At 46.6% G+C, this 21,369-nt stretch overlaps 1 protein-coding gene across 5 annotated transcripts in view; it reads right to left on the reverse strand.

Annotated features, from left to right (window-relative positions):
- ARHGAP44 (Rho GTPase activating protein 44) overlaps positions 1 to 21,369 on the reverse strand; it is a 132,723-nt gene that overhangs the window by 28,980 nt on the left and 82,374 nt on the right. For all 5 annotated transcript variants that reach the window (XR_014140619.1, XM_081805692.1, XM_081805691.1 and 2 more), the window contains exons 7-12: positions 14,733 to 14,850; positions 7,367 to 7,435; positions 4,868 to 4,949; positions 4,296 to 4,423; positions 1,334 to 1,445; positions 1,018 to 1,099 (exon numbers count right to left, since the gene is read on the reverse strand). Coding sequence is in view for 4 of the 5 variants with exons in the window: in XM_081805692.1 (XP_081661818.1) it covers positions 1,018 to 1,099; positions 1,334 to 1,445; positions 4,296 to 4,423; positions 4,868 to 4,949; positions 7,367 to 7,435; positions 14,733 to 14,850 (591 nt within the window). In the remaining variant the exon portion in view is untranslated. The remainder of the gene's footprint in view (positions 1 to 1,017; positions 1,100 to 1,333; positions 1,446 to 4,295; positions 4,424 to 4,867; positions 4,950 to 7,366; positions 7,436 to 14,732; positions 14,851 to 21,369) is intronic.

Here is a 21,369-nt window from a genome sequence, read left to right on the forward strand (position 1 = left end):
GCCACACACACAGAGCCTGGCTTCCCTTGGAGGTCAGCTGGGCTCTTGCAGGGCCCAAAGAAGCACATGCATACTCGAGCATTCCTCCCGACAACCTAAGCTGGCTGTGCTTTGAGACTAAACCTACGACTAGAGAGCTCTAGAAATCATGTCCCTTCTGAGGCACCCGGCTGAGGGCAGCCTGCAGACCAGATGTCAAGCTTTTATATTAGCTACTAATGAGCCGTTATTAATATATTTGTAACGATTACAAGTAAGAGTGAAGACCCTACGGCCCCTCCCTTGTTCTATTCTTCTCTCCAGAAGGAATCACAACGATCCACTTGTGTGAGCCCTTCCAGAACCTTCTATGCATTTATGCATCTATAGATGCATTCCTAAAATTGTATGGTTTTGACTGTGTTTAAAAAAAAAAAAACACAAAATATCGTATGTGTCCTTATTAACTTGTTTTATTTCACTGAAAAGTTAAGTCTTCCTATCTTTTTGTGTTAGCAGGAATAGCTCGACCAGGGTTTTTTTTTTTAAAGATTTTATTTATTTACTTGACAGAGAGAGCCACAGCGAGAGAGGGAACACAAACAGGGGGAGCGGGAGAGGGAGAAGCAGGCTCCCCGCGGAGCAGGGAGCCCGATGCGGGGCTCGATCCCAGGACCCCGGGATCATGACCTGAACCGAAGGCAGATGCTTAATGACTGAGCCACCCAGGCGCCCCTCGACCAGGGTTTTTAAGCACTACAGAGTATGTCGCAGTGTAGATATGCCATGGTTTATTTCTTCATGCCCCTGGTCCCCCCACCAATACATCTTTAATCATATCTAAGCTTTTGCTATTCAAAGTAACACTGTCATCAGCATCCTTGTACATGCTTCTCTGGGTCCAAGTATGAGCACTTCTCCATGATATACACCAAGAAGCGGAGTTGTAAGATCATAGGTCGCACACTTTCCTAATTTCAGTAAATACTTCCAAATAAATGCCACCCAACCACACACTGCAAAACGTGGTGTACTCACTTGGAAGCCTGAATCCACTCGTCATAGAGTTCAAAGGTCATCAGAGGTTCCGGCAACTCTCGGAGGTAAGATTTCAAAGCTCCTGGATATCGACACAATATTGGTTCTGAGCCACTTTACACTCACACAGACGCGTCCTACCAGCTGGCATCACCCGCAGCACGTGGGTGCAATCAGGCTTAAAACTGAGCCTTGAATGGATACATCTGATGCATGCTGGGAAGCCACTGGCTCGAGGGTCACGTGACCACGCGCCCTTCCCCGTGAGCCCCTCCAGCACAAGGGAGCCCCTGGCTAAGGGGCCGGGGGCGCCCACCTGCGATGGCGTGGGGGTCTGCTGAGTACTCCTGCACATCCACCACACAGCAGTCCAGAGCAGCCTTCAGCTTCTTCAACTTGGAGGCAGACGGCGCTACTCGGAAGAGTCCCTAGGACAGCACAGGGGGTCAGTGCACAGCCCTGCAACTCAAAGGCACACGAGCAAAAGGAACAAACACAAAGTCTCCCTGGCTCCCTTCCTCCAAAATCTCCTCGATGCGTTTTCCCCATCACCATCTCCCAATATTATAGTTGCCCTGCTCCCTGCAGGGTAAGTGCATGTGCGTGCATGCGTGCGTGTGTGTGTCCTGGGAGACGCAGGGCTCTACTTTTAGAGGCCAAGTCTATGTCCTTAGGGGACGGGCAAACTAGGGGTGGCTTTTCAGGGAGCGATGCCTCGGTTGGCCCCTCCGTGTTTCATTCTTAAAGTTACTTCTGAATCCCTGTCACCTCTTCCAAGCGAACCACTGTACCTTGTACAAAAGTGAGCTCTGAAGAGAAAGAGAAGAAGAAGAAGAAGAAGAAGAAGAAGAAGAAGAAGAAGAAGAAAAAGAAGAAGAAGAAGAAGAAAGAAGAAAGAAGAAGAAGAAGAAGAAAGAAGAAGAAAGAAAAAGAGGAAGAAAAAAGGAGAAAGAAGAAGAGGAAGGAAGAAGAAGACGATGAAGACGACGACGAAGACAGGGGTGTGCTGAAGAGACAAATGCAGGTCACCAGTAGAACGGAACCCCCCCAAGCCACAGGTGAGTTGGACATGGTCGAAGAGCTATTGATTGGTTTCGCTTTCTCAGCTCCTGGGGTTCTGTGATGCAGCCCACAGACTGAGAAATGGGCTGGCAGAATAGTCCTTGCTCTTTCAACCTTGCGTGGCCACCATTTGGATCTCCAAAGGTTCTTCAGAAGAAAATGTGCCTGGTTTGGAATACGGAGTGTTTGGCCTGCTAAGATGGCTAACTCCGTTCTAAGCAGATGTCCAAAGCTCTCTTCCTCCGTTTATGTGAAGAAGCTCCATAAATATGTTTGGACTAGTGTATAACTAAGGCTGATGTGACCAAGACCAAGCTACAGCAGATACCAAAGCAGTGGATCGGACTCTCATAAAACCATGCCACTGCCGAGGAGGAAACCAAACGCAATGGCACTTGGTGACGGACAATGCCAAAGAGAAGCGAGTAGCGTTGTCAAACAGAAGCCTACAGATTTTTGACTGTGTTACTGAGAAGGCTGTTTCACTGAGCGACAGATAAAAACCAAGAGGAGGAGGAGGAGATTCTTACAAAAGCTAGTGAGTCCAGTTTGGGGGCGTCTGAGGAAAATCTGTGGGTGCATAATGAAGAAATGGCGGCACACATGGGAGTGGAGCCCAGAGGAGCGGGGAGGACCCCAAATGTTCCCCGAGGGCAGGGATGGGGTGATGGTGCTGATAATCCCGACGGTGCTGGCAGGGGCGAGAGGGAAACCGGGGAGCCAAGGCAAAAACAAAACCAAAGAGCTGGGGAAGGAAGAGGCTGTAGTTGGGTCGAAAAAAGATTTTTTTCTTTTTCCCAGGCTTGGGACAACCTGAGCATTTCTGCTACTAAAAGGAGAAAAGCTGGTACAAAGTAGGGAGAAACAGAAAAGGGAGGGGGGTGGTTGAGGGAGAGGCAGAAAGAACCCGTGGACGCGGATTAGATATTTGAAGATATTAACACATTCTGTTTCCTTTTTGTATATGATGTTTTTATGTTCTATATTATATGTAATTACTATTTATTCCCTATCTTTTAGAGAAACATACTGAAGTATTACAGGTGAAATGACACAGTGTCTGGGATGGGCTCCCAATTATCCAAGGCAGGCGTTGGGCGGGGGCAGGAACGGAGGCAGAGGGGAAGCAGGATTGTCCGTAAGCTGGGTGATGAGGCTCATTATTTTATCTTTATGTGTTGCAGTTTTTCCGTAATTTTAAAAAGCGATGGCAGGGGGGTGGGGGTGGGGTGGGGAGGCTCAGTTCACCTCCGTCCATAAGGCTCTGGCTCAGGGACTGTAAAGATCTCCTCATCTAGTAACTGATAACAGACACAGGAATGCCCGACACTTAAAACGTGGTCCCAAACCCCACATTTATCCCCATCCCTTGAGAACAGGCCACCTGTCAACATGTCTGGCACAGAGGCAGTGACCAACGTGCATTCGGACGCTCATTAGCTTCCTTCTCTGGTGCAGACTCACCTCAGTTTGTCCCACGTGACCCAGGGCCCACGTAAAGACTCGCAGCTGTTCTGAATTAATCTGAATTAATCTGAATTAATCGGGTGCATTTGATGGATGCTAGACACATGTCCCCCAGCACGTTCATAAGCCACCATCTCCCCCTTGTACACCCCGCTCAGCGATAAATGCACGGCACGCCCTAAGTGAATCTCGACTGGCCGATCAGATCAAAGGAAGATGGACCAGAGATTTTTAAAATAGCCCACAGAAGGGACCAAACTCGAGGTCCACGTCCCAGGAGACCATTTACACGGCAATAAAACAACAGTCGCCCATTTCCCATAGACTTCTTCACATGTGGCCCTCAAGACGGGCTTGCTAACGTCACTATCAATCCTACTTTCGGGATCTCTAGAAAAGAGTTATGATCAAAAAGGTTAGAAGGTCTATTTTTAAAATGAGGGAACCCATCAAGCAAAGAAAGAAGAGGAGGAAGAGGAGGAGGAGGAGGGTGCAGAAGAAGAGGAAAAGGAGGGAAGGGGGAGCAGCGTGGACACATCCTGGGGAATATGGAGACAGGACGGCTGGAGGGCGGCTAGACGTTCCTTGGGGGCCAGCGGTATCAGCCTCCCACAGTCCAAGTGAAGGCTCACGGGAGAAAACAGGACCAATGTGTGTGCTGCAGGACGGGGAGAGGAGAAGATCCCGCAGGCTCTGTGGCCCGGAGAAGACACCTGCTGGGGGCTGGGTTCAGCCGTCCCCGGACCTACCTCCTCCTGCATCCCACACTCAAGCAGCATTGTCACACAGGCCTCGATGGGAAAGGCGATCTCCCGGCCGCTGATCATCAGGTGCTCCTCCAGAGGCTTCCCGAAGGAAGGCTTCTCCACCCAGGCCTCTGAGCGGGGAAGCAAGAGAGGGGCCCGTCAGCAGTCAGTGAAGGGCACTCATGCTCGAATATTTCTTTTCCTCTGGTCAAAGATCTGCCTGACTCCCCAGGACACGGAGGCCCCGCTGAGTCTCCATTCTTGTGGTTTGGGGAGGAGGGAGGAGCCCGGCGGGGCAGATGGCTGGTGAGCTGCGTCTGGACCTGCCGGGCTTCGTGCTGGATACGCACCAACCACACACACCCACGCACACCCCCCAACTCATCCCCTGCAGGGAGCAGTGTGTGTGTCGGTGTGCTGGCTCAAAGGACCAGCGTGGGAAGTTCTAGAGGCTCGTCTCAATGTGGGCCTGTTGAGAGGTGCGTGAGGGTGGAGGAGATCGGGGCCTGAGGGTCTCGTCCCAGCGGGCAAGCGGCCTCACCCACCTCCCCGCTCCAAGAAAGGTCTGCACTTACCCTGTTGTGCTTTTATCTGAGGCAACACAGCCTGCAAGAGGGCCAGTGACTTCCTGTGGTACTCTGCTTGCACTTCGATGAGCTGAGGAGACACAAGGGCGAGCATCCCCTTTGCTGGAGGGTGGGGAGCGCAGCTGCTGTGCGCCGTGGGGGGCTCTGCGTGAAGGTGCTACCTGATTCGCAGGGAGGGTGGCAGAGTCCCCTGCTCTCTCTCAGGCCGCCTCAAATGATGACTCGAGCTTGCCTCCTCCTTAGCCTTGGGAGCAAAGGAGTCCCCAACAAGTGGACATTTTCGAGGCAGGAGAGCCACTGAGGATGAGGGGGGACCACCCCGGGCCTGGCGCCTGACACAGACGGCTTGCCTTCACCGTAACCTTACCTTGCCTTGCACCCCATGCTCAAAGCAAAGGCAACAGACAGAGGTACAACAGGAAACTATAAACGGGGAACACATTTAGAAATCCATTTGCCTAGGAGCACCTGGGTGGCTCAGTCGGTGAAGCGTCCGACTCTTGGTTTTGGCTCAGGTCACGATCTCCGGGCCGTGGGATCAAGCCCTGTGTTGGGCTCCGTGCTCGGTGGGGAGTCTGCCTGGGATTCTCTCTCTCCCTCTGCTCCTCCCCCACCCCAAGCATGCATGCTCTCATGCTATCAAAGAAATAAATAAATCTTTAAAAAAAAAATCCATTTGCCTAGAAGACAGAGCTAAATGCTAGGGTGTATATATCTTGGTTTCTGCAAAGTCAGTTTAATATATAAGTGATCAGAAACCCTGTGGCTTGGGCGCCTGGGTGGCTCAGTTGGTTAAGTGACTGCCTTCGGCTCAGGTCATGATCCTGGAGTCCCAGGATCGAGTCCCGCATCGGGCTCCCTGCTCGGCGGGGGGTCTGCTTCTGCCTCTGCCCTCTTCCCTCTCGTGCTCTCTCTCTCTCTCAAATAAATAAATAAATAAAATCTTTAAAAAAAAAAAAAAAAAAAAGAAACCCTGTGGCTTGGTCCGCAATCCTCAAGGACCTTGGGAGGTGAAATTACTCTGCCTCCATGATATAGCCCCCAAAACCCAAATTCTTTCAATTTCCCTGTTTTGACCCTCCCGCCACTAAAACAGCTGCTGAAATGTTAACGAGCAGATGAACCCCGGTAAGCAACAGTCCTGCCATTTCTGTTCTGAGACCCCCACGCCACAACTGGGTGTGCTTGAGGGAAAGGGGAGAGAATCGCTCCATTTAAACGCTTGGCACGCGGGGCAGATACTCTTATCTCCAAGTAAAAACTAAACACTAGTTAATTAAATTAAAAAAAAAAAAGAATCAGAACATTGGGGAAAAAATGGTACATAAATGGCAGGGAGGCAGTCCAAGAAAGCTTTGGAATGTCATTAAGTTCCAGAAATTCTAAAGTATTATCTCTGTAAATATACCCAATGGAATATACTTGAGAAAGTGCTATTATTTTAAAATAAACTTTCCAGGCTGGAAGGAATGCTTATCAGTTCTTTTTTTGGGGTCAAGGGAATGCCTCTCAAGGTCTGGACCACTCACTGATCACAGCGTTGGGGGACTGCTACCGGCCCAGGGTGCTTACAATTTTAAAATTTTCGGGATTTTTCCTTCTTTTTCTCCTCCTTACCTTCCTTATCATCCCATCACTTCCCCAATCATTTAAGGTTTGAGTTTTGTCCCCAGCTTAGAAGGCACGTGAACTTAACTGGATTTTTAATTTGTATTTTTTCTCTCAAGTTTTTTTTTTTAATTAGTGCTGGTTTTGTTTTATTTTGTTTTCGACTTGCCTTGCACTTACCCTGGTAGAGAGCCAGGGTCTTAATTATTTGGACCAGATTATTCAAGTATGGATGACTCAGATCCTGTTTCTCTCTGGTCTAAATCTGCTTTCATCGATGAGAATCAGGCAAACAGGCCCCATTAATCACCGTATACCTACTTGTCATGGTCTTCGGCCAAAATCGAAATGAGAAACAATTATGAGCTGGGGGCAGGGTTATCTTCTTCTCCCCAAGTTCCTTGTTTATGACAGACCCGGCTTTTGTGACCTTGGCCTGACTGACATTTGGGACTGAGTCATTCTTTGCTTTGGGGGACCGTCCCATGCACTGGAGGATGCTTAGCCTCACCCTTGACCTCTCCTCCCTAGATGCACCTCCTCCCCCTCATGGTGATGGCCTCAAGTGCCTGTAGACATGGCCAGACATCCACTGGAGGAGGGAACAAAATCACCCTCTGGTTGAGAACCACCACCATAGACCACGGAGTCATGATCACCTTCATAGATGGGTTGAGTTTTATTCTTAGGTTTTTAGAGAAATCCATACAAGGAGAAATAGAAGACTGGACTTATTCACAGTCAGAAGAGTTAAAAACCATACTCTTTCCCATGAGGTGCTCCACCGAGCGCCCTTCGGTTCCATGCCACGTTCCTTCCTGTTCACATCCTGACTCTTGTGAGCAAACCCGACGTGCTCTTACCTTTCTAGACCCTTACCGTTTGAAAGTAGTTTGCATAGTCGATTTCTTTGGCCACAAAACTGTACATGTCTGCTGAGAGCTGGTCCTGTGGAAGGTAAAATGCACAACCGAGGTAAAACAGAGAACACTCTAGCGGCTAATGCATGAGTCTAGACTTCGTAGAAGCAAGAACCTTCACTGCTGTCTAATCTCATTTTAAATGATTCCCGCCATGGCCCAGACTTTTCTCATGGGCATTCCCGCGTTTCCCAGCCATGACTCCAGAGAATGAGTAAGTGTGGAAAGAGCACCTCTGCCAGGCAATTTCCCCAGGGATTATAAAGCATGAACCACGTCCGGAAAGCTGGTGTGGGGGAGTGATGTGCAAATTACTTCCATACATCTCTGTAGTCTGTGTCACCACTCCTGAAAATGGTCCGCCCTTTCTTTTCCTTGATGGTTGCACTGCTTTGCTCTCCTTCGCCCCCAACACTGACTGGTCCATCACAAGCATATGGGAAAGAGGCGGAAACGCACCAATTTGGGGGAAGTTGGCAAAGACAGATGGGCAGGTTCAAAGGAGGGTTGCTGATTCAAAATTTGGAAAAACCGGGATTTAGTCAATGCCCCAGGCAAATCTCATGGTGTTAACTGTCCTTCGCCATCCGGCTCTGCGTGGGATCAGGGGGCAACGACCTAACACTGCATCTGAATCTGGAATGTGTCCTCCCCGGAGGAGAACGGTTTCAGTTCCACAGAAACACCCATAGTGAGGTACGGTAAAAGTACATTCTGGGAAGGATGCAGACTCGGTCACTAACCATGATTTTTAGCATGCTGTGTGTGTGACCTTGTCTGCACAAGCCAGGTGAGCTCTAAAGGTCCTCCCTGTCTGGGAGCCTTAAGTAGGAGATCTTTACAAGGGATGCTTAGTCGAGAGAAGAATCTATGATGTCTGCGTTGAGGAAAATAGGAGAACAGCACAAGAAAGCTGATCCAGATGCTGAATGAATTCAAGCGACCCACTCCGTGCTTCAGCAAGAGCCTGATGCATGGAAACCTCAAGCATTCTGCACCAACCCCACCAACCCTCAGCCCCTCCAGCTGTCCATTAAGCTATTCTCAGTGAGAACACTGGGATGTGAGCAGCAATCTGTTTCCTCTTCAAGTATCCTTGACAGGCAAACCGTGTGGAAGAGTTCTTGTACCCAAGGCACAGAGTTAAAAGGGAAATCTGTTCTCTGGAGAGCTTTAAGCACAGATTAGTCAATGCTACACTTGGTCCAGTTTCAAAGAATGAAGAAAGAGGAGGGGGAAATGAATTAACATTCGTTGGGAACAACCTAAGTGCCAAGCACAATGTCACTTGGAGTTCTCATCTAACTCTCTTAGGGTAAAGTGCTCAATTTCCAATTTTGGATGAGTGGCTACCGAGAGTTCAAGGATCTTATCTCCTGTCTGTCCTCCACCATCTGAAATGTGCTTTGCACATTAGTAGGGGCTTTGTAACTATTTGCTGATATAAGGGACGGAGAAACACAGGCTCAGCAATGGTAACTTTCCCAAGGAATAAAATGGGTTCTAAGCCTCAGCTCCCCCTCATCGGAGCATCCCGGCAATGAAAGCCTTTGTGGGGCTGCTGAATCTAGCAAAGGTTCTAGAGGAATCGACTTCGTCTGCCATCCACCGCCCCCCCCCGCCCCCGCCAAGCAGCTTTCTTTGGTCAGGAGACATCCATCACTGGCAGTCAGTCCTGAGGGAGGTATGTCAAGTCAGGGAAAACACAAAGGGTCAAAGGATCAAAATGGCTCAGCAGGCAAAGGAGGGACCCCTGAAAGACTAAATGTCACACTGAATACACCGTCAGTGACTCAGCATTCGAGCTTTGCCAAAAGATAATCCTAGAAAAGGCAGACAGACCGTCTGTGAGTGCCCTCAGGAATACCACAAGGTTTTTTAAAGGTATAATTAGATTACTGTCTTACTGAGTTAACAATACGGGTCCCAAATAAGCCACACTCCAAAGTCAGAAATAAAAGTGGAAACTAAATCCAATTTCCATGTATCTAAATCATTAGTGAATTTTTTTTACAAAGAAAAAAAAAAAACAACACATCAATAATCACCAGAGTTTCATGTGCTTCAAAAATCATTTGTTTTCTGATTTGGCAACCAATCCACACTCAGAAAGATACAGAGTGAAAAACCAAATTCACCTGCCATCCCACCACACAGAGATAAGCTCTAAATACCATGATGGCTGATCATTTTGTATCTATTTTAATCAGTCATATGTTTTGTATGATTGCTTGGTTTACAAAAATGGGACCAGATGGTTTTGTAGCTCATTACCCCCAGATAAACATTCTTTCTAGTGGCCACTCCTTATAGTTAAATTTTAAAAATATTAGCTAGATAGTCATGACTTGGGATATTAGGCTTTTGGTTAAAAAAGAAAAAAAAAACATGACACCTGGGCATATCATATTCAAACTTCAGAAAATCAATAATAATGAAATATTCAAAGAAGCCAGAGGTTAAAAGCATTTGCCAGGAGAAGACCAAAGATAAGAATTACATCTGAGGGGCGCCTGGGTGGCTCAGTCGTTAAGCGTCTGCCTTCGGCCCAGGTCATGATCCTGGGGTCCTGGGATCGAGTCCCACATCGGGCTCCCTGCTCCGCGGGAGGCCTGCTTCTTCCTCTCCCACTCCCCCTGCTTGTATTCCCTCTCTCGCTGTGTCTCTCTGTCAAATAAATAAAATCTTTAAAAAAAAAAGTCACATAAAGAATTCAAAGACCAAATATTTAAAAAAAAAAAAAAATTACATCTGACCTTGCCTCAGAAACCATGCAAGCCAGAAGAGGGTGGGGTAAAATATTTAAAGTGTTGAGAAGAAAAAAAAAACAAAACCAAAAAAACAAAATCAAAACCCTTCAACCGAGAATTCTGTACCCTACAAAATTACCTTCAAAAGGGACTTGAAGAAACTTTGTTGCCCACAGATCTAATAAGAAATGTTTAAAAAAAAAAAAAAAAAGTTCTTTAAGAGAGAATGAAAAAGATATAGGTCAGAAACTCAGACCTACCCAAAGAAGAGAAGAGCATCAGAGAATGGGTAGTGAAGCTACAATAAAACTTTTATTTTTCTTATTCTTAATCAAACTGGTGTTTGTTCATAACGATAGCAACAATGTATCCATATCTATGTGACATTTTCTTACTAAGAGATACTTGCACTATAAATGAAACAGTATCTAGCTATTCCAAAGTGGATATGGATTAGTTGTAAATGTATACTGCAAACTCTAAGGCAACCACTAAAAAAACCTAAAACAAAAAAGTATAATTGATATGCTGAGAAAGGACAGAAAATAAAACCATATAAAATGCTAAAGTAAAACTCAAAAGGCAGAAAACCTGAAGGCAGAAATAGTAATAGAGAACAAGGGCAACCAATAAAAAACAGGAACAATTATGGTAGATATTAACCCAACTATATTCAATAATTATTTGAACAAAAATGAAAAGACCCCAATTAAAAGGCAGAGATTGTCAGAGTGGATCAAAAACCAAGGCCCAACTATAAGTACAAGAAACCCGCTTTAAATATAAAGATATGTGTAGATTATGGGGCGCCTGGGTGGCTCAGTCGTTAAGTGTCTGCCTTCGACTCAGGTCATGATCCCAGGGTCTTGGGATCGAGCCCCACATCGGGCTCCCTGCCCAATGGGAAGCCTGCTTCTCCCTCTCCCACTCCCCCTGCTTGTGTTCCCTCTCTCGGTGTGTCTCTGTCAAATAAATAAAATCTTTAAAAAAAAAAAAAAGATATGTATAGATTAAAAAGATGGAGAAAGGCATACCCTGTTAACACTAATCAAAAGAAAGTGGGAGTGGCTGGCTATATGTCCCCCAGACTGGCATTCGGAGTGAGAGAAGTTATCAGGGATAAAGAGGGACAACATTAATGCTAAAGGGGTCATTCTACAAGATGTAACAATCCTTCGTGCATGTGCACCTAACAACACAGCATCAAAGTACATGCGGCAAAAGTGATAGAACTGCAAAGAGAAATACAGGAATCCGCTCTTACAGCTGGCGACTTTAACACCGATCTATCAGAAATGGACAGCTCCAGCAGGGAGAACTGCAGTATGGACAGAGCTCAACTCAACAGCACCATCCATTAACTAGATAGAGCTGACATCCACAGACTACTTCATCCAACAACAGCAGAATACACATTCTTCCTGAGCTCGCAAGGAATGTCCACTAAGATAGATCACATCATGGGCCATAAAACACATTTTGACAAATCTAAAAGAATTGAAATCATACAGTATTGGCTCTCTGACCACAGTGGAATTAAACCAGAAATAAAACTACAGAAATAGAGCTGGAAAAAACCCCCAATACTTGGAGATGAAACAACACAATGCTAAATAACAACCTGATTTAAAAATGGGCAAAAGACCTGAACAGACATATCACCAAAGTATATGTACAGATGGCAAGTAAGTGTGTGAAAAGATGTTCATCATCTTACGGCATCTGTGAAATACAATTTAGAACAACGAGACACCACTGCATCTCTGCTGGAATGGCCAATACTCAAAACACAGACCACACCAAATGCTTCAACCTTGAGGTGGAAGATGCCTGGGATATTTTCCCATGCAAAGGAATACACGTATATAAACAAGTTTTTAAATGGCAGACATCAACAAAGCCAAATGGCAAATAGCAGACTGGAAAAATGATCTGCAACACAACAGACAGAAGAAAGTTTAATACCCCTAATATGCAGAGAAAAAAATTTATAAATTGATATTTAAGAAAAACAGAAACGTTGGTCCAATTGCCAATACAAAAAGGCAATTTGCCAACCTGGGAATGTCTATGTGTATCTGAAGAATATCCAATAAAGACACAAAGATCCACTCAGCATTGCTAATAGTCAGGGAAATTAAAATTACAGTAACAGAGATAAGTCAGCTTTTTCCCCCTCACCAGACTGGCAAAAGTTGAAAACAGGAACAATATACATCACAGGGAAAGATGTGGGGAAATGTGCAATTTTGTATATTGCTGGTGGGAATGTGAACTATTTCCTTTTGAGAGAAGTGAACTGTCACTATCAAAATTTAAAATGTATAGTCTTTGACCTAAAAATATCACTTTGGGAAAGCTATCCCATAAAAAAAAATTACCAGTGCATAAGAATATACATATAAAGATGCTGACTGTATCATTCCTGGTGAGGGCAAAAAACAAAACATACTAGTTTGAATACCCATCAACAGGAAAAGAGTTACACAAATCATGGTGTATACGTATCCCTATGATGGAATACTACGGACTTTATTAAAAAGACTAAGTTAGAGCGATAGCTACTAACCTGGAGAGATATCCAGGATGTATTAATTGAGAAAAGCAAGTGGTAAATTAATATAAGCAACAGAACTGTTCTATAAACACACACACACACACACACACACAAAACAAGTAACTAGGAAAATTCTATGAGCGTATGTTTGTATGATAATGAAAAAAAGGGGTGGGAGTCTATATAAAGGCTCTACAGCTGACCTCCTTTATCACTTTTATGTCCACTCAGCATGTAACAGAGCACCATTGTTCACAACAATTCCGAATAAATATTGGTGAAGAAGGGGAATTGGCCACTCTCTCTGGAAACAGAGGGGTTGCTGGGTAGGAATGGGGGGCAATTACTGGTGTTTCTTCTTGATATATTTTCATGCTTTTTCACTGGTTATGGTGAAACGTATTACTTCTTTAATCTTTCAAAGGGAGCTGAACATATTTTTTTGGTAAAAAAAACAGCACACGTAAAGAGCTACAGAACAGTGAAGGTATTAAACTCCTGTTCTGACGTACTTGGAGAGTCATATCCAGCATCCCCTCAACACCACTGTCTCTTGTCTGTTACGGGGTGATTTTGTAAGAAACGGGACTCTTAACTAAAGAACACAAGTCCACGGTAAAATGGGTAGACACTACACAGAGTCAAAGTGAGATCAGCATGAGAGTTAGACTTCACAAATGGCACCAGCTAAGTATTTGTCTTTTACACGGGAGTTCAACTGACAAATCAGCCGTACTCACGATGTGTCTTGGGACCTGATGAAGTATTTCAAAGTCTTACTTTGCTCGAGTCCATGGTACTGTAGGCGGAGAGATCATGAATTCTTTACCGACTCGTCAGGGTTCCTAATTCCAGACAGCAATTCTATCTGACCCTGAACGTCACCTGAATGCAAGGTTAAGCCACCCCGCACAGAGCGGCTATAAAAAGAGAAGCCAGAGGGCAAGCTGACAAGACTAGAGAAAGCCACAAAGAACAGAGATGTCTGCATGCCAAGTGGCGACGCTCTTTTAAAACCGTATGAGATTAGGGGGCGCCTGGGTGGCTCAGTTGGTTAAGCATCTGCCTTTGGCTTGGGTCGTGATCCTGGGGTCCTGGGATCGAGTCCCTCATGGGGCTCCCTGCTCAGCGGGGAGTCTGCTTCTCCCTCTGCCTCTCCCCCAACTCGCGCATGCGGTCTCTCAAATAAATAAAATAAAATCTTAAAAAAGCAAAAAACAAAAAACAAAAATGTATGAGATGAAGACAATACGTGGGTAGCCAGCACGCTTCCAGAAAATGTGATCCTCTTGTTCCTTGGATCTAAACCAGAACGGACATATCTACGTGTATATAGATGTGCATATACACACAGTCTCATGAACGGGGTCTTGCTAGTTCTGCCCCATACAACATTTGTGGCAAAGATGGGAAACGTCTGAACAGGTGTAACAAAGCGCTTCTGACATTCCCAAGGGCAGAGGCATGGATTTCTTAGAATGCGACATTCCTCTCTTAACAAGAGGGAACTCCTCTTTTCGCAGACTATCTCCCTGGTCAGCATTTCAACTTCACAGTTGACTATGTCCCAGGAGGCAGGAGATGGGTCAAGTGACTCAGGAAATATCATTACCAGGTGAACAAAAAGATAAACAATTTAATACCAACAGCGAGTCAAGGTTGGTCTACTGTCTAAATTCTCAACTGTTCCACCCGGCCGAGAGTCCATTCTGTGGGACTCAGGTACCTCACAAAAGCTTCACAGATACACCAAGGCTACTTCCTCTGTGCCCGACGCACGGGAACCCTGCTGCTAACGCACTGCTGTCCTCCCTGTTGAGGCCGCCTCGAAGCCCCCAACTCTTAGGGCTCACCCCAGGCTCTAGAGACACCAGCAGGCAAGCTTGGGGACATTCAGCTCAACCAGAGCTCCCGCTTAGGTTTTAATAAAATGCCAGTGAGGAAAAAGGGACTCCCTTAGGGTTCCCCCATCTGTCCCGGTAAAGAGGAGCAAAGACGGGGGTGGGGGGGGAGGGTACCCTGCAAATCTCCACTCTGTTGGCAGCTTCCTCCATTTCTTCCCTGAGGGCATCAGCTTTGGCACCCACAGGCTGCAAGCCACCGGACAGACCTGAAGACTTGGAAGTCTGCTGCCACCTGATGGAAAACAGGAGAAAAAGAGGGGAGGCGTGAGACAGGTGGAGAGCCCTGGGAATAACACCTTGGGGACGCGGAGAAGAGAGCGGCTTACAAACACTACCCAGGAGGAAGGGGGCAGCTGTGGCCGGACACGGAGGGGACAGGCATGCCCCAGCCTGCCACCATTTCCCCGGAAATGTGTCGCCCGATGACCATCACCGGTGCTTTGTCCGAGGCCCGGTCTATGTCATCCCCATACGCTCCCTGCCTTCCCCGTGGGCTCGGAGTCTGGAAACACTCGCCGACGTGGCCGGAGCCAGTCGCCGGTGTCGGCTGGGAGAGAGAAGCAGAGGAGAAGCAGAGGAGAATCAAAACGAGTCCGAAGGCCCAAATCTCCACCGGTCAGCACAAAAAAGCTTCCCGTCGACACTCGGATACCGCGTTCATATTTCCTTCGACGTCTGTCCTTGTGCGGGGACAGCAGGTGTCGGAGGAGGCGGCTCGGGAAAGTGTCGTGGCAAAGTACAGATGTTTCTGCCGGCCCTGCATTATCAGGGAATTACCAAGAGCCCCGAAGGAAGGTTCTGATCACACAAGACAATATAGGAGTTGCAGCAGGGATGAGCAGTGGGTTCTTTTTCCACGGAGGCTGTACATTGAGGCTTATAGGGGCCCTGGAGTTAAGAGCACCAAGTCAGATGGGTCAGTATCTTAAAAAACCAGTCCACCCTTTGTTTCCCTAATTGTAACTGGGACAGTTGAGATGTACAACCACTTCACGGCCCTAAGAAAAACAGTAGGGTCGTTAGGATGACAAAGGGCGGCCAACAGGGGACTGCAGTCTCTCCGGGGAAGTCGGGAGGGACAGCGAAGGGAAGGGGACCCTGGTGGGGGTGCTGGCCTGCCTCAGTTGACAAGAGACGCTGGAAACTATCATGTGAACACTCCCAGTGAAATAGGGCAACAGACTATAAACAGTTTTGCTTAAACACCATTCAGGCCTGTGGCGTGCGGACCCAACCTGACGGCCCTATAGGCCATTCATCCTAGAGGCACAAAGCGCAATGTGACCCTCATTTTGAGAGTCAAGAATCCCTAGGTGGTTTCTCTACATGATTTCTTCTTTCTCTGAGTTTGTTATCTGTGGGACAAAGAGAAGAGTACAAGACCATGACACAAGAAAGGGAAATGAAAGTCCTCTTTGGTATTAGCAAAAAAGAATAAAGTAAAGGATTCTGTGTTACTTTAAAAAAAAATGCATTCATGTGGGGAGGGGGGCCGCCTGGGTGGCTCAGTCGGTCGGGCATCCGCCTCTTGATTTCGGCTCAGGTCATGATCTCAGGGTCCTGGGATCGAGCCCCAGGTCTGGCTCCGTGCTTAGCAGGGAGTCTGCTTGAGATTCTCTCTCTCCCTCTCCCTCTGCCCCTGCTCGCACTCGCTTTAAATAAATAAATAAAATCTTGAAAAAAAAATGCATTCACAGGAAAAGGACTTAAGAAGGCTTTGGGATGTCAAGCTGGCTTGAAGGTCCAGAGATGGACACACATGTCTTGGGAACCATTCATTCTTCATCCGAGTTAAGAATTCAGGGCAAATTACAAAGGTAATAGTCTACTCAAAGATGTTGAAAAATCTAAACTAACAGATACGGATTGCAAAAATTCCTGGGTAGTTCTTTCTCATATGGTTTGCCCGACAGAAATGATCTGTTTAATAAACTTCCGGTTTAGCCACTTGAAACAGAGTATTAAAGCGTTGTGGGATTTTTTTTGTCAAATAAAATAGGAGATGTCGTGGCTATAATTTAGATTGCTGATAATGAATATGGTAGATTATGAGATTAAGCTCAAGGGTGCCTGGCTGGCTCAATGGGTAGAGCACATGGCTCTTGATCTCAGGATCTCAGGGTCATGAGTTCAAGCCCCACATTGTGTGTGGAGCCTACAAATAAATAAACAAACAAACAAACAAACCTGCAACCACCATGTGGCTCATGCTATCTCAAGAAAAAACAACTAACCAACATACGTATGAAAAAAAATTAAGTAAACAGACACTGATTTTTTGAGGCTTCGAAGATCTGGATTCGATTTTTTGTAAAAACCTCAATCATCCTTAATATGTGTCTATTAAAATGAAGATATTTCCCCAAACTACCTTCCTTTTCTTTCCTATTTCCCTCTGTCTTTTCCCCTAAATATCTACTTTAGATAATCTCTTGGCAGTTTAGATCTTTCCCCCTCCCTTTATAGGGAACTTTATTCGCAATAGAGAAGTAACCTACTTTGAGATTACAAAATAGTGATAAGATGCAGAATGAGAGGGGCGCCTGGGTGGCTCAGTTGTTAATCATCTGCCTTCGGCTCAGGTCATGATCCCAGGGTCTTGGGATCGAGCCCCGCATCAGGCTCCCTGCTCCACAGGAAGCCTGCTTCTCCCTCTTCCACTCCCCCCGCTTGTGTTCCCTCTCTCGCTGTCTCTCTGTCAAAAAAAAAAGATGCAGAATGAGAGTGTGGAAATCAGATAATAAAATAGCAAGGAAAACATGGGAAAATGTGTATGGACAGTAATCTGTTGGGAAAAGAGACCATAATCATGAATTTCAAGGTATGGTGGCCTTGTCAGACATCTGTTCTGTAAATAAACTCAAGCACTTCCCTGCTCCGGCAAGAGAAGAAACCAGGGATTCTCAGCCAAGAAGTCTGAGCTTTCAAATTTGCAGAGCAGAAAGTTCCAGGCATTAAGGAGGGCACGTGATGTAATGAACACTGGGTGTTATATGCAACTGATGAATCACTGAACTCTACCTCTGAAACTTGAAATACACTATATGTTAATTAATTGAAAAAAATTTTTTTTAAAGATTTTTTTTTAATTTATTTATTTGAGAGAGAGAGAATGAGAGAGAGAGCACATGAGAGGCGGGAGGGTCAGAGGGAGAAGCAGACTCCCTGCCGAGCAGGGAGCCCGATGCGGGACTCGATCCAGGGACTCCGGGATCATGACCTGAGCCGAAGGCAGTCGCTTAACCAACTGAGCCACCCAGGCGCCCAATTAATTGAATTTAAATAAAATAAAAAGAAGAAAGTTCTGCTCTGATGTGACACCGTTATTAGCTGGGAAAGGTGCCATTGCTATATGGCTGGGGAGGTAGAGACGGAATACTACCTTTAATGAAGGCTAGAGGAGAGAAAAGGGCCAGAAATAAGGGTATGGAATTTTAGGGATCAGGAAAAGGGTCAAGAGGGCAAAGGCAAGAGGAGTTCAGGGCAACGGGAAGTCGAAAAGAGGAATTTTTGGAAGGCAGACAGGAACGTTCCTTTAGAGGGACATTTATTATTTCATCTGTCCAGTCTCCTTTCCTCTGTCATTGGCATCCTCCGGTTTGTGAGGTCCTGTCCTACTCCTGCTCTGATGTGTGGGCCAAAGGGAGCTGCCAGGGTTGTTTTGTTTTGTTTTAAGATTTATTTATTTTAGAGAAAGAAAGAGAGAGAGCAGGGGAAGGGGCAGAGGGAAAAAACATCCAAGCAAAGCAGATTCCCGCTGAGCAAAGAGCCTAATGCAGGGCTTGATCTCACAACCCATGAGATCAGGACCTGAGCTGAAACCAAGAGTCGGACGCTTAACCAACTAAGCCACCCAGGCGCCCCGGGAACCTGCCGATTTTGCAATGACCCTCACTGTGAGTGGCCTAGGTGAGGGTCCCTGATGCAAGCCAAGCCCACACCCATCCTTCATCACCTTGACCAACTGACAGGCCAAGGAAGTGGCATCTAAGCAAAGTCTAGAAAAATGAACCCTCTCCTCTGTACTTTTACAATTAGAACAAAAGGAACAGGTCTCATGCTGGGGAGACAGGAGCCCAAGGGACTATGAAGACACTGGATCTAAGATGCCTGTATGCGGGAGAGGTAGGAGGTGAGGAACAGCTTCTAAGCCAATGAGACTGTGCAGTCCATCCTGGAGGCACTAAAATCTCTCCTAATTAGCTACTTCTTTAATTCCATGAGCTGCCCAGTATCCATCCCCCAACTCTCCTGTTTTATCTATATTAGTTCACCTGCTTCCAGAGAAGGCAGGTGTCTTAATCTGCCCGGGCTGCCATGACAATATACCATAGAGTAGGTGGCTTAAGCAACAGAAATTAGTTTTCTAGAAGTTCTGGAGGCTGGAAGCTCCAGATCGAGGTTCTGGCAGGGTTTGGCCTGGTGGAGGCTCTCTTACTGTCTCCTCGCTTGGGCCTTTCCTGTGAGTGAGTGTGTAAAGAGAAAGAAATCTCTCCCTTCCTCTTCTCAGAAGGCCACCAACCCAACTGGACTGAGGCCCTACCCTTATGACCTGACTTAACCTTAATGAGTTCTGAAAGGTCCTATCTCCAGATAGAGTCACATTAGGGGGTTAGAGCTTCAACATGTGAATTCGGGGAGGGAGGATGAAATTTAGTCCACAGCTATTCAGCAGAAGCATAAAGCGTTCTGGACCGAGAAGTGTTGATCTTGAGATACATCCTCAGAAAAATTGAGGCAGCCTTTGGGAAGGAACGGGGCTCCTTCTGCAACCACTGCCAAACCAAATCTATCACAGAAAAGACACTGTGTATCATTCGATTCAATTCAATTCGCTATCTTAAATTCAGCATAAAGCTTCCTTGAGTTTTCCCTCCAGCCTCCTTATCTATCATCTTTTACTCAACTTCTAAGTTTTTGTCTTCTCTGAGGATTTTAAGGCTTTGTACGACTGGCTTTCCAAGCAGACAAGCCAGATTTACTCGAATCGAGGCAAATACACACCTTGGATTCAGACCTAATTAAACACTGGATAAAGGAGGTGGATTTGACAGTATCCGCCCAAGTTGTTGTAGAATTCAAGGTAACTCAGGAACGACAAAAAGGGACTAAAGAAAGGTTTGGTAATCCCGCAAAGAAAAGAACCTACAAAGTGACCACAGTGGGAGGCAGGGTGGGGCGGGGGTGGGGGCAGAAAAACCCACTGTTCCAGAAGAGCGGCTGGTGATCCTTGCTATTCAATGGTATAGCATCTGGTCTTACCCTCACTGCTGTATCTTGGGGTGCGGTCCTCATGCTGACTCAAGAGTGAGGGGTTAGGGAAAAGGCAGGAAGTTGGGGTGGGTTGGCTTCTGAAAAGACAAGGGTTGTCAAGGGTCTCGACTGAAGTTTAGAAGCATAAAAATTTGGACTGGGGAGGTAGAGATCTCCTGACAATCAGCATGTCTTTGCTCCTCGTGTGACTCCCCAGATGTGGGTCTTGAACGCTGATGTCATGGGCGGCAAGTGGACGTGGTCTGAGGATACGGTAGTCGGTGATGCCAAATCCATACTCCCCACGCAGCCTGCTCGGTCTTCCTCCACAAGTGCTAAGGAGAGAGCCTCAGACCTGGGTCGGAAAAACTTTGACAACTTTCCTCCTCCTCTTCCCTCTTAACAGAAGGAGATGAGCTTCGGGATCACAGCCTTCCACAGGCAACAGGATGTAAAGTTTACCATCACTGGCTTTGCTTTTGTCCCGTTCACTTCTGCGTCTACCTGGCATTTACAGCAAAGGGTAGTACCTTTCGATGTGTGGTAGGGCTCTAACATTTTTTGAACGGATTCATTTTGAAGAAGCGGACCGACTTTTTTCGAGATGCGTGGGTTCAGATGTCCAAGACTGGTCGGGTGGACTGAAGTTTGGGAAACGCTAAATTAACGAAAGACATCTTTGTTTCCCTGCTGTTCTAACCTGTTCTATTTCTGGTCTTGGGGGGACCGCCCTACACTTCGTATTGGTCCAGATGCAGAATTCCAGGGTCCCATCTAGCACTTGGGAAGCACTGTGACAAACGTGATCTCAACCGACACTCAACACAACCTCCTCACGTCAACTCATGAACGGTTTTACTACCTATGCGCAGGTGACGGAACTGCAACTCTGGGAGGTTGACTAACTTGACCAAGCTCACAGGTCTCGAAAACAGGTGAGCTTGGATCTCACCACCTCACCTCGGACTCCGGCTTCAGGACCCTATATTACATCTCTCAGCCCGAGTAGATCAGTATTTTCTGGTTTTGTTTCTTTTCCTCAAGAAAATTAAAAAGAGGTAAGGAGAGGATTAAAATTGACCTGCAAAGGGCCTCTGATAGCACCAAAATGTTCCTTCCACATTAATCTTCGGGAACCTGCATTCCTTCCAGTTGCAGAGTTAGGTGCACACACCACTGTGAGAATTAGGAAGCTGTATACCCACCATCAGGACATACGGCGGTCAGAGTCAATGGCATCTCAGGGCCTCTGGAGCCCCCCTGCTATAACAGGCACTTTCCAGAGGCTTCTGAGAGACGCTGCAGGAGGAGAGCAGCACAGCTAGAATGCTGCTTCCCTCCTACTGGCCTCAGGTTCAGAGGATGGCTACAGAAAGAAGAGCTACATACCACTGGCTTCAGGAAAAGGTGGGCAGGTCCCAGAACCAGAAATTTCCCCCTTCTTTAGACACAACACCTCACCCACCCTGCCTCTTTGAGCTCAGCTCCTACTATGCCC

Source organism: Leptonychotes weddellii, chromosome 15, assembly GCF_054177405.1.
Source record: "Leptonychotes weddellii isolate Sample4059 chromosome 15, ASM5417740v2, whole genome shotgun sequence".
NCBI classification, from domain to species: Eukaryota; Metazoa; Chordata; class Mammalia; order Carnivora; family Phocidae; genus Leptonychotes; species Leptonychotes weddellii.